At 45.2% G+C, this 14,151-nt stretch overlaps 1 protein-coding gene across 1 annotated transcript in view; it reads left to right on the forward strand.

Moving 5' to 3' along the window:
- LOC134354613 (latent-transforming growth factor beta-binding protein 4-like) overlaps positions 1 to 14,151 on the forward strand; it is a 346,432-nt gene that overhangs the window by 311,645 nt on the left and 20,636 nt on the right. Inside the window, exon 33 of the mRNA XM_063063620.1 lies at positions 12,860 to 13,024. Within this exon, the coding sequence (XP_062919690.1) occupies positions 12,860 to 13,024 (165 nt within the window). The remainder of the gene's footprint in view (positions 1 to 12,859; positions 13,025 to 14,151) is intronic.

Genomic DNA, 14,151 nt, shown 5'->3' on the forward strand with positions numbered 1-14,151 from the left:
TAGAGATGCTGCCTGGCCTGCTGCGTTCACCAGCAACTTTGATGTGTGTTGAATGTTGAAAGGCCTTGATAGAGTGCATGTGGAGGGGATGTTTTCTCTGGTGGAGGAGTCTAAGAGAGCTTCAGAATAGAGGGGCGTCCTTTAGAACAGTGAGGAGGAAGTTGTAGTGAATCTGTGGAACTCATTGGTACAGGTGGCTGTGGAGGCCAAGTTATTGGATACATTTAAGGCAGGGATTGATAGAATCTTAGTTAGTCAGGGCATGAAAGGATATGGAGAGAAGGCAGGAGACTGGGTCCGAGAGAGAAATAGATAAGCCACTGAAATGGTGGAGCAGACTCGATGGGTCAAGTGGCCTAATTCTGCTCCTATATCGTATGGGCTTCTAACAGAGCACTGGGAAAATTAGAAAGTTCTGCTGTAGTATCAAAGCACTGAACAAATGCAGGAAATATCAGAGAGATTATGGAAAGATTAAAAAAACTAGGTTGTTGTAGTGCAGGGCTTTCCAAACCCTTACTTAAAAGTGTTGGTCCACGGCATAAAAAAGGATGGAACCCCTGTTGTATTACATAACTTCAACTTCCCCTGTGCAGATGGGGACCTCCCTAGGTTTAGATGGGACAGAATTTTGTCAGGTGTGTTTCTTAAATAAGAAAAATCAGAATGTAGATAGTCTCATGAGAGGAGAGGCCATGCTGGATCTGATTGCTGGGAAATGTCAAATCAAATCAAATTTAATTACTATTCAGCCATACATGGATGCAGCTGAGCGAAACAGCGTTCCTCAAGATGCAAAATATACACTGCAGATTCAAAAAGCAAGCAAAAAAGACCTATTCATACAAATATATATATAGTCGAAGACATAGAACAAAATATCCCAGAAATTGATAGTACAGTTTCCAGCAAATGTGCCTGTCATAGAACACCCGAAGACAGCACCAATGGGAGAGGCCAGCCCCCAACCAAGCACGGACGCCACGCTACACCGCCTCAGGCATCTCCTCACCTGGACTGCAGCAGCAGGCAAGCCCATGGCTTGAGGCCTAGTCCTCGCTACAGCTGAGGTTATGCAGCTCCCACTCTGTCTGCCTTGTCACTTGCTTCCCTTGTTGGTGCCTGGACAGGTGACCTAACTGTCAGTAGAAAAGCAGTTAGCGAACAGTGAATAGGCAACATTATTGCAACTTTATAGAACATTGGTTTGGCCACATCTGGAATATTGCATATAGTTCTGGTACAGGAGGGATGTTAAGGCATGCAGAAGAGGTGTGCAGATGTTGCCAGGTTGAGAAGCATGTGCTATCATGAGAAGCTAGACAACCTTGGGTTGCTTTCTTTGGAACAGCAGAGGCTGAGAAGAGATCTGATTGAGGTTTACAAGATTATGAGAGGCATAGGTAGAGAAGATGGGGAGTATTTTTCCCCTTTGAAGATGAGGGGGGTGGGTTCAAAGGGGATGCGAGAGTAAGTGTTTTACTCAGAGAGTGGTGGATGCCTGGAATGTGCTGCCTGGTAAGGTGGTAGAGGCAAATACGTTAGAGGCTTTTAAGAGATGTTTAGATAGGCACATGAATATGAGGAAGATGCAGGGATATGGACATTGTGTAGGTATGAGGGATTAGTTGTTGGGTGTTTTTAACTTACTTTTTAGCTGATTCAGCACAATATTGTGGGCCGAAGGGCTTGTTCCTGTTCTATGTTCTAGTGGCCTCAACTCCTTAAATGTTAAGAGAACTCCAGATAAGGATCTTGGACTAATTGGAGCATGCAAATTCCAAAATATTAGGCAGAAACTAGGGGAGGGTTGACCAGGACAGCTGTTTTTAGTCAAATCCACAAGCAGAGGGTGTTCGTAAACCAGCTGCACAGAGTACAGGTGGCGGAAGGAAGGACAAGGTCAGGTAAACTTGGATGTTGAGAAATCTGATGAATTTTGCCAAGAAGTAAAAGGAAACATACAAGACCCTAAGACTATAAGATTAATTAATTAATTAATTAATAGCTCCGTCAGTCTAAGTAGACAATGGGTGCGCCCGGTTTAGGACTCAATTGGGTGTGGAACAGCGTTGGCTGTGGCTGAATAAGCCGATCCTTGCGCGGCAGTCCTTGGCACGGTTGCTGCACACGAAGGCTGATGGCTGATGGCTGCGGCTGGGTAGTCACTGCCACAGCTTCCCTTCTCTCTCTTCTGTCCGACCACAGTCGAGTTCGTTTTTCCTCTGCATCGGTAATGCCTGTACGTACAGCCTGTCGCCGGGTGTGGCGATTTGCAGCCGTCTCTTCCCAAGTGTCCACCCTGATATCAGCAGACTGCAGGTCACGTTTACAAACGTCCCTGTAACGCAGCAGTGGGCGCCCTGTGGGCTGGGATCCTGCAGCGAATTCTCCGTATAGGATGTCCTTGGGGATGCGGCCATCCTGCATGTAGCGGACATGGCCAAGCCAGCGCAGTCGTCACTGTGTGAGAAGGACATACATGCTTGGCATGCTGGCCTGGTCCAGGACGTCCGTATTTGACATGCGGTCTTTCCAGGAAATACCCATGATCCGACACAAGCACCGTAGGTGGAAGCTGTTCAGGTGGTGCTCTTGGCGTGTGTAGGTTGTCCAACTCTCGCTGCCATAGAGAAGGGTACTCAGTACGCAGGCTCTGTACACTGCAATCCTGATGGCTGTGGTGAGCTTGTTGTTTTTCCACACTCTCTTTGACAGCTTGGCCATAGCAGCGGCGGCTTCCCCTATTCGCCTGTTGAGCTCTGGGTCGAGGGACAGGTTGCTGGAGACTGTCGATCCTAGGGAGGTGAATTCATCTACCGCTTGCAGGGTGCAGTCACCGATGCTGATGCTGGGGGCTTCGCTGACGCCCTGGCCCATGATCTCTGTCTTCTTCAGACTGATGGTGAGGCCAAACTCTTGGCAAGCATGTGCCAGGGAACTGACTAGCCTCTGGAGACCAGACTGTGTGTGTGATGTCAGGGCAGCATCATCAGCGAAGAGTATCTCCCGCAACAGGTCAAATACAGCCACAACCATGGAGGAGAGGTGGCAATTCATTCGTGATACCATCTACAACACCGCCATGTCATCCCTCGGAAGAAGGAGAGGAAAAACCAAGACTGGTTTGAACCTCACCTGCCTGAGATGGAACCTGTCATTGATGCCAAGAGAGAAGCTCTGATCCACTACAAAAGAGACTCATCAGAAAAGAATCTCACTGCACTGAGAATAGCAAGAAACAACGCTCAAAGGACAACTAGACGCTGCGCAATTGACTACTGGCAGAACCTGTGCCAGAACATCCAGACCTGTGCCAACAGTGCCAACGTGCAAGGCATGTATGAGGGGGTGAAGAAAGCCTTCGGGCCCACCGCTAGCAAGGTCGCTCCGTTGAAGTCCAAGGATGGTGAAGTCATCAAAGACTGTGCCAAGCAGATGGAGAGGTGGGCCAGGCACTACCAGGACCTGTACTCCACTGAGAACATGGTCACTGAGTCAGCCCTTGCCAGTATCCCTGCCCTACCTGTCATGAAAGAGCTGGACCTACCCCAAAAAGAGGAAGAACTCAGCAAGGCCATCGACTCGCATGCTCACAGCAGGGCACCAGGCAAAGATGGCATCCCTGCAGAAGTGATCCAGTGCGGGAAACCAGTGCTCCTAAGCCATCTTCACGAGCTGCTCTGCCAGTGCTGGCAGGAGGAATCAGTTCCCCAAGACATGCGAGACGCAAACATCATCAGATTGTTGAAGAATAAGGGAGACAGCAACGACTGTAACAATTACAGAGGCATATTCCGGCTCAACACCATCGGCAGGACATTTTCCTGAGTGATTCTGAAGCAACTGCAGACACTGGCAGAACGCATCTACCCTGAGTCCCAGTGTGGCTTCAGAGCAGAGAGGTTCACCATCGACATGACCTTCTCACTCAGACAGCTACAGGAGAAGAGCCGGGAACAGAGACAGCCTTTGTATATTGCCTTCATCGATCTGACCAAGGCTTTCGACCTGGTTAGCAGAAAAGGCCACTTCGCACTCCTGAAGAAGATCAGATGCCCTTCAAAGCTGCTGAATCTCATCGCCTCTTTCTACGACGGCATGCAGGGGACAGTACAATTCGTTAGATCATCCTCAGAGCCCTTCCCCATCCAAAGCAGAGTGAAGCAGGATTACGTCCTGCCCCAATGCTCTTCGGGATCTTCTTCTCCCTCGTACTGTTGTACGCTTTCAGGACATCTGATGACGGAGTGTACCTACACACTAGGTCCGACGGCAAGCTCTTCAACCTTGCACACCTCAGAGCAAAGACTATAAGATATAGGAGCAGAATTAGTTTAGAGAGCACAGTTTTAAGGTGCTTGGAAGTAGGTAAAGAGGAGATGTCAGGGATATTTTTTTTAACACAGAGTGTGGTGAGTGTGTGGGATGGGCTGCTGGCGTCAGTGGTGGAGGTGGATACAATAGGGTCTTTTAAGAGACTCCTGGATAGGTACATGGAGCGTAGAAAAATAGAGGGCTATGAGTAACCTAGGTAATTTCGAAAGTAAGTACATGTTCAGTACAGCATCGTGAGCCTGAATTGTGCTGTAGGTTTTCTATGTTTCTAATTAGGCCATTTTGTCCATCGTGTCTGCTATGCCAGTTCATCATGGCTAATCGAATTTTCCTCTCAGCCCCACTCTCCTGCCTTCTCCACTTCCCTTCATGCCCTGACCAATCAAGAATCTATCAACTTCTGCCTTAAATATACATAAAGAGTTGGCCTCCATAGCTGCCTATGACAAAGAGTTTTACAGATTGATCATTCTCTAGCTGAAGAAATTCCTCCACATCTCCATTCTAAAAGGACGACCCTCTATTCTGAGACTGTATCCTCAATTCTTAGACTCTCCCACCATAGGAACATCCCCTCCACATCCACTCTATCAAGGCCTTTCACCATTCGATGGGTTTCAATGAGGTCACCTATCATTCTTCTGAATTCAAGTGAATACAGGCCCAGAGCCATTCAATCCTGGAGACATCTTCGTGAACCACCTTTGAACTCTCTCCTGTTTCAGCACATCCTTTCTAAGATAAGATGCCCCAATCTGCCACAATACTCCAAGTGAGGCCTCACTAGTGCTTTATAAAGTCTCAACATTACATCTTTGCTTTTATGTTCTAGTCCTCTTGAAAGGATTGCTGACAGTGCATTTGCCGCCTTCACCACAGACTCAATATGTATATTAGGGAACTCTGCACAGGAACTCACTCCCAAGTCCCTTTGCACCTCAGTTTTTGTATTTTCTCTCCATTTAGAAAATAGTTTCATTTCTTCTACCAAAGTACATAACCATACACTTCCTGACACTGTATTCCATCTGCCACTTCTTTGCCTATTCTCCTAATCTGTCTAAGTCCTTCTGTAACCTCTCTACTTCCTCAAAACTTGCTGCTCCTTCACCTGTCTCTATATCATCTACAAACTTTGCAACAAAAATATCAATACCATCATCCAAATCATTGACATGTAATGTAAAAAGAATTGGTCCCTGTGATCCCTGTGGAACACCATTAGTTACTGGCAGCCAACCAGAAAAGGCTCCCTTTATTCCCACTCTTTACTCCTGCCAGTCAGCCACTGCTTTATCCATCCTGCAATACCATGGGCTCGTAGCTTGCTAAGCAGCCTCACGTGTGTCACCTCGTCAAAGGCCTTCTGAAAATCCAAGCACACAACATAACCTATTCTTCTGTGCTATCCTGCTTGTTATTTTTACAAAGAATTCCAACAGATTTGTCAGACAAGATTTTCCTGTGAGGAAGCCATGCTGACTATGGCCTATTTTATCATGTGCCTCCAAGTACCCTGAGAACTCATCCTTAATAATCAACTCCAGCATCTTTCCAATCACTGAGGTCAGACTAACTGCCTACAGTTTCCTTTCTTCTGTCTCTCTCCCTTCTTGAAGAGTGGAGTGCGTTTGCAATTTTCCGGTCTTCTGGAACCATTCTAGTGATTCTTGAAAGTTCATTACTAATGACACCATAATCTCTTCAGCCACCTCTTTTAGAACCCTGGGATGTACACCATCTTGTTCAGGTGACTTATCTACTTTCAGACCTTTCAGTTTCCCAAGAACCTTCTCTCTAGTAATGGTAACTTGACACACTTGGTGACCCCTGACACTTGGAACTTCCACCATACTGCTTGTGTCTTCCACAGTGAAGACTGACTCAAAATACTTACTTGTTTTGTCCGCCATTACTACCTCTCCACTGTCATTTTCCAGTGCTCCAATATCCTCTTTAATGTTATTGGCTAACTTACTTTCGTATTCCATCTTTACCTTCTTAAAGGCTTTTTAGTTACCTTCTGTTGGTTTTTAAAAGCTTCCCAATACCCTAACTTCCCACTAATCTTTGCTGTATTATATGCCCTCCCTTTGGCTTTTATGTTGGCTTTGACTTCTCTGTTAGCCATGGTTGTGTCATCTTGACTTTAGAATACTTCTTCCTCTTCAGGATGTATATATCCACTGTCTTTTTATTTGCTTGCCTTCTCTGAGCGAAACCTCTCTTCTCTGAAGCCTTGAAGAGTTAAAGCCTCAAGATTACCACTTTGACTCTGTCCACTATGGCCAATGGGCTTGCCCCCGCCTTCCTTTCATTTGCTCTTGGTAATCACTTGCAAAGCCAATTAGCTGGTGGTCAAAGCTCTTACTCACTGTACAGACCCACTGTTGCCTTTTGTACTCAGACAGTGGACCTGATTGAAGTCCCTTCCTCTCAAAACTTCCAGTGTCCGGATTGGCCACCGGTCAAAGCTCTCACTCGCTGTACCGGCCTGCTGTTGCCTTTTGTACTCGGTAAAGTTTAGGAAGCTAAAGTCAAACATTGAGGATTATAAATAAACTAGAAAAATACTCAAGCATGTATTAAAAAGAGTAAGGAAGGGCCCTGAAAATTAATTGAACAGTAGAAGTAAATAGAATCCCAAAGCATTCTATACAACAAGAGTAAGAAGATAACTAGGGAGAGAGTAGAATCACTTGGGGTGTTGAAGGCTGAGGATCACAAATGAGTACTTTACATTAGTATTTACAAAGGAAAAGGATGTGGGAGATTTGAAGGTCAGTATAGAAAGTGCTAATTTGTGAGGATATTTTGGGATAAAGAAGGAGGTAGTGTTGCCTCTCTTAAAGATCATTAAGATGGATAAGTCCTCAGACCCCGATGGGATATATCCCAGAATTCTGAAAAAGGCAGATGATGTAATTGCTATGGCCTTGACAATATATTTGTGTCATCTCTAGCCACTGGAGAGGTCTGGGTAATGGCTAATGTTGTTCTATTGTCTTACCAAAGTGAGTTTTTTAAGGAGACGACAAAAGTAATTGATAGAGCTATGAATGTTGCTACATGGATTTTAGACCATAAAATAGAAACAAAATTAGGCCATTAGGCTAATCAAATCTGCTCTGCCATTTCATGATGGGTGATTTATAAGAGCAACACATACAGAATGCTGGGGAATTCACAAAAATGATTCCAGAACTGAATGGTTTATCATATGAAAAGCACTTGATGGCTCTGGGTCTGTATTCACCAGAATTCAGAATAATGAGGGGTGACCTCTTTGAAACCTATTGAATGGTGAAAAGCCTCAAATGAGTGGATGTGGAGAGGATGTTTCCTATGATGGGAGAGTCTAAGACCAGAAGACACAGCTTCAGAATAGAGGGACGTCCTTCTAGAACGGAGATGTGGAGGAATTTCTTTAGCCAGAGGGTGGTGAATCTGTGGAATTCTTTGCTACAGGCAGCTGTGGAGGCCAAGTCTTTATGTATATTTAAGGCAGAGGTTGATAGGTTCTTGACTGGTTGAGGCATGAAGGGCAGGAAAGTGGAGCTGAGAGGAAAATTGGATCAGCCATGATGAAATGGTGGAGCAGACTCAATGGGATAAATAGTCTAATTTGGCTCCTATATCTTATGGCCTTACAGAATTCAGCGAGTCAGACCAAAGGAGGGGAATGAACAGTCAATGATTCAGTCCGACACCCTTCATCAGTACTGGAAAGGAAGGGGGAAGAAACCAGAATAGGAAGGTGGGAGAGGGGGTTGTGGGTTGTGTGGAAGCCAAACAAGCTGGCAGGTGATAGGTGAAACCAGGTGAGGAGGACATCTCAGGTGCTCTGGAATGGAAATCCTCATCCCGAGAATAGATGTGAACTGAGGCCCGAGTAGAAAAGCAGCAGTAAGTCGCGGCGGTAAAAAATTTGCTTTGACTAGCAACCAATCGCCATTTGGGATTGATTAGCAAGAGCAAATTAAAGGAAGGCAGGGTCAAGTGCAGTGGCCATAGTCTGAGTAAACAGAGTCAGTGTGGTGATCTTGAGGATTCAACAAAGGGAGGCTTCAGTCAGAGAAAGCAGGAAAAAAAATCGAAAAGCACTGGGTTAAGTTTTTTTCTTCCTTCCCTTCTTTGTATCTGCTAAGTTAGGACAGTAGAGATGCCAGCAGGGTATTGCAATCTCCTCTTGCGGGATGTGGGAAGCCAGGGACACCTCCAGTTTCTCGGACGACTACAGCTGTGAGAAGTGCATCCAACTGCAGCTTCTAACAATCCACATTAAGGAGCTGGAGCTGGAAATGAACGAACTCCAGATCATTCAGGAGGCTGAGGGGGTGATAGACAGGACGTGCAGAGAGGTAGTTACACCCAAGGCGCAGGACACATGAGACTGGTTGAGTGTCAGAAAGGGAAAGGGGTTAAGGAGCCAGTGCAGAGGATCTCTGTGGCCATCCCCCTCAAAAACAGGTGTGTAAAGTTCAAAGTAAAATTTAGTATCAGAGTACATACATGTCACCACATACTATCACAGAAACATAGAAAAATCTACAGCACAATACAGGCCCTTCAGCCCACAAAGCTGTGCTGAACATGTCCTTACCTTAGAATGACCTAGGCTTACCCATAGCGCTCTATCTTTCTAAGCTCCATGTATCTATCCAGGAGTCTCTTAAAAGACCCTATTGTTTCTGCCTCCACCACCGCCGCCAGCAGCCCACTCCACACACTCACCACTCTCTGCATAAAAAACTTACCCCTGACATCTCCTCTGTACCTACTTCCAAGCACCTTAAAACTATGCCTTCCTGGGAAAAAGCCTCTGACTATCCACACGATCAATGCCTCTCATCATCTTATACACCTCTATCAGATCACCTCTCATCCTCCATCACTCCAAGGGAAAAAAGCCGAGTTCATTCAACCTATTCTCATAAGGCATGCTCCCCAATCCAGGCAACATCCTTGTAAATTCCCTCTGCACCCTTTCTATAGTTTTCACGTCTTTCCTGTAATGAGGCAACCAGAATTGAGCACAGTACACCAAGTGAGGTCTGACCAGGGTCCTATATAGCTGCAACATTACCTCTCAGCTCTTAAACTCAATCCCACAATTGATGAAGGCCAATGCACCATATGTCTTCTTAATCACAGAGTCAACCTGCGTACAGCTTTGAGTGTCCTATGGACTCTGACCCCAAGATCCCTCTGATCCTCTGCACTGCCAAGAGTCTTACCATTAATACTATATTCTGCCATCATATCTGACCTACCAAAATGAACCACCTCACACTTATCAGGGTTGAACTCCATCTGCCACTTCTCAGCTCGGTTTTGCATCCTATGAATGTCCCGCTGTAACCTCTGACAGCCCTCCACACTATCCACAACACCCCCAACCTTTGTGACATCAGCAAACCTACTAACCCATCCCTCCACTTCCTCATCCAGGCCACTTATGAAAATCATGAACAGTAGAGGTCCCAGAACAGATCACTGAGGCTCACCACTGGTCACCGACCTCCATGCAGAATATGACCCATCTACAACCACACTTTGCCTTCTGTTTGCAAGCCAGTTCAGGATCAACAAAGAAATGTCCCCTTGGATCCCATGCCTCCTAACTTTCTCAATAAGCCTTGCATGGGGTACCTTATCAAATGCCTTGCTGAAATCCATATACACTACATCTATGGCTCTACCTTCATCAATGTGTTTAGTCACATCCTCAAAAAATTCAATCAGGCTCATAAGGCACGACCTGCCTTTGACAAAGCCATGCTGACTATTCCTAATCATATTTTGCCTCTCCAAATGCTCATAATTCCTGCCTCTCAGGATCTTCTCCATCAACTTACCAATCACTGAAGTAAGACTCACTGGCCTATAATTTCCTGAGCTATCTCTACTCCCTTTCTTGAATAAGGGAACAACATCCACAACCCTCCAATCCTCCGGAACCTCTCCCATCCTCATTGATGATGCAAAGATCATCGCCAGAGGCTCAGCAATCTCTTCCCTCACTTCCCACAGTAGCCTGGGGTACATCCTGTCCAGTCAAGAGGATATCCTCTTCCTTAATATCTAAATGCTCAAGCTTTTCAGTCTGCTGCAAGTCATCCCTACAATCACCAAGATCCTTTTCCATAGTGAATACTGCAGCAAAGTATTCGTTAAGTACCTCTGCTATCTCCTCCAGTTCCATACACACTTTTCCACTATCACACTTGATTGGTCCTATTCTCTTGTATCTTATCCTCTTGCTCTTCACATACTTGTAGAATGCCTTGGGGTTTTCCTTAATCCTGTCCGCCAAGGCCTTTTTATGGCCCCTTTTGGCTTTCCTAATTTCATTCTTAAACTCCTTCCTGCTCCCCTTATAATTTTGAGATTCTTTTTTCTGTAGGCATACTTTGCAAATCTCTAGAACAATAACTGTAAACTATAAACATCAGGAACTGTAAGCTGTAAACAAACTGAAAATGCAGATATAAATAAATAGCAATAAATAACAAGCATGAAATAATAAGATAAAAGAGTCCTTAAATGAGTGAAGTTATCCCCTTTTGTTCAAGAGCCTGATGGTTGAGGGGTAGTAACTGTTCCTGAACCTGGTGGTGTGAGTCCTGAGAGAGAAGGTTCTTGTGAAACTGAAAGGTGTGATGGTAGATAAATCACCTGAATCAGGTGGTGTGAAACCCCAGGGTTCTGAAAGAGGTGGCTGATGAAATTGAGGAGACGTTAAAATATGATCCTTTAAGAATCATTAGATTCTGTAATGGTTCCTGAAGACTGGAAAATTGCAAATGTCACTCAACTCTTCAAGAAGGAAGAGAAGCAGAAGAAAGGAAACTATAGGCCAGATATTCTGACCTCAGTGGTTAGGAAGATGTTGGAATCGATTGTTAAGGAGGAGGTCTTAGAGTACATGATAAAATAGGCCATAGTCAGCATGGTTTCCTCAAGGGAAAATCTGCCTGACATACCTATTGGAAATCTGAAGAAATAACAAGCAGGATAGACAAAAGAGAATTGGTTGATGTTGTGTACTTGGATTTTCAGAAGGCCTTTGATAAGATATCACACGAGGCTGCTTAACAAGCTATGAGCCAATGGAATTATATGCAAGATTCTAGCATGGATAAAGCAATGGCTGATTGGCAGGAGGCAAAGAGTGGGAAAAAAGGGAGCCTTTTCTGGTTGGTTGCTGGTGACTAGTGGTGTTCCACAGGGGTCTGTGTTGTGACAGATTCTTTTTACATTATATTGCAATGATTTGGATGATGGAATTGTTACGTGAAGATATGTATGCGGGGCAGGTAGTTTTGAGGAAGCAGAGATGCTACAAAAGGACTAAGACAGATCAGGAGAATGGGCAAGATCATGGCAGATCTTGTTCATCTTTCTATCTATGCATAAACTGAAGAAAAAAACTAAGTTTTAGGCCATAAAATATAGGAGCAGAATTAGGCCATTTGGCCCATCGACTGCTCCGCCATTTCATCATGGCTGATCCAATTTTCCCTCTCAGCCCCAATCTCCTGCCTTCTCCCCGTATCCCTTCCTGTGCCGACCAATCAAGAATCTATCAATCTTTGCCTTAAATCTACATAATGACTTGGCCTCCACGGCTGCCTGTGGCAAAGAATTCCACAGATTCTCCACCCTCTGGCTAAAGAAATTCCTCCTCAACTCAGTTCTAAAGGATGCCCCTCTGGTCTGAGACTCTCCCACCACAAGAATCGTCCTCTCCACATCCACTCTCCCAGGACCTTTCACCATATAATAGGTTTCAATGAGGTCACCGTTCATTCTTCTGAATTCTAGTGAATACAGGCCCAGAGCCATCAAATGCTCTTCATGTGACAAGCCATCCAATTGTGGAATCATTTTCATGAACCTCATTTGAAGCTTCTCTGGTTTAAGCACATTCTTTCTAAGATAGGGGGCCCAAAACTGTTCACACTACTCGCCAGTACTTTATAATGTCTCAACTTTACATCCTTGCTTTTATATTCTAGTCCTCTTGAAATGAATGCTAACATCACAATTGCCTTCCTCACCACAGACTCTACCTGCAAATTAACCTTTAAGGAATCTTGCACAAGGACTCCCAAGTCCCTTTGCACCTCAGTTTTTAAAATTTTTTTCTCCATTTAGAAAACAGTCTACACTTTTATTTCTGCTACCAAAGTGCTTGACCATACTCTTCCCAAAACTGTATTGCATTCCCCCAATCTGCCCAAGTCCTTCTGTGGCCTCTCTGCTTCCTGAAAACTACTTGCTCTCCACTTATGTTCAAAACTTCTGCAAACTTGGCCACCCCCTCTAAAATGTAAGATGGTTAATGGGACAAGTTAATGCAATTGATTGTATGGAGAGTGCAGGGTAACCTATACTGGTCACGGCTGACAAATCTGTTTCTGTCTTGTGATTTCTGTCAATAAGCAGATGTCCAGTGTCTGTGATCCATGAAGATGATGGCTGAGCCACCATTGCTTACCAATCTTCTTTCTTCCAGCGACGCCTGCAAGGGAGGAGAATGAATGCTACTACAACCTGAATGATGTGCAGCTGTGCCAGAATATCCTGGCAAGCAATGTTTCACGGCAAGAGTGCTGCTGTACTGTCGGAGAGGGATGGGGCAAAGACTGCAGAATCTACCAGTGTCCTGTGTACGACTCCGGTAAGAGCCCGTTACACTCAGTACAGGTCTCCAGCATAAACCGGTTTATGGAGTTGGACATGGCCGCCTCTTGTCCCAAGATGAAGCCACCCTCAGCGTGGAGGAGCAACACCTTGTATTCTGTCTGTGTAGCCTCCAACCTGATGGACGAACATTGATTTCTCCTCCTGGAAGACAAATTTTCCCACCTCATTCTGACATTTTACCTCTTCTCACCTGTCTATCATCTTCCCCTGGGTGTCCTCCTCTTTGCTTTCCTCCTATTGTCCAGTTTCCTATCATATTCTCCTTCTCCAGCTCTTGACTGTTCCCACCCACCAGGCTTCATCAATCACCTTCTTGCTTGCCTCCTTCTCCTCCCCCCACCTTTTTATTCTGGCATCTCCACACCAACCCCCCCCCCCGCCCCCGCAGTCCCAGAGAAGGGCCTCGGCCCAGAGCGTTTTGACTGTCTGTTCATATCCTTAGGTACAGCCTGACCTGCTGAGCTTGTGTGCGTTGTCCTGCATTTGGAGTTGTGAGGAGAGGGGATGGAGGAAGGGTGGAGGAAGTGAGATGCAGTAAGTTGTATGGGAAGGGGTTTGACAATCTGTCCATCACCCGGTCTGGGGAAGGTTGTTCTTCACTAATATAAGTGTCACAAAGTCAGAAATGACCACAGCTCCCTTGGCTATTTTATTAGGAAGAGGAAGAAGAGATTCTCAGGAAGGAAAATGGATCATTAAAACAATTTGTTTAGTAGCAGTGCCTGGTTATAATAAAGAGACTTGCAGAAAGAAGTCAGTGCATTTGGGACGTAACAAAATGCTCCAGACAGTTATCAGCAGTGCATACACAGGTGTGTTTGCAAATAGTAAACAACACACACACGAAATGCTGGAGGAACTCAGCAGGCCAGGCAGCATCTGTGGAAAAGAGTAAACAGTCAACATTTCAGGCCGAGACATTTCTAACATCCGCAGATTTTCTCATGTTTTAGCAAATGGTAAATAGTTTTCAAGCACAAACACCCATAGCGACAGGAGAAATTCAAGGTAATATTAAATCAAAGGAAGAGTTTTAGAAATGGCAGAAGGCGTTGACTGAAGATCATTTTAGAAATCAGGAGTGGAACATGAAATTGATAT

Source organism: Mobula hypostoma, chromosome 12 (genome assembly GCF_963921235.1).
Source record: "Mobula hypostoma chromosome 12, sMobHyp1.1, whole genome shotgun sequence".
Taxonomy (NCBI): Eukaryota; Metazoa; Chordata; class Chondrichthyes; order Myliobatiformes; family Myliobatidae; genus Mobula; species Mobula hypostoma.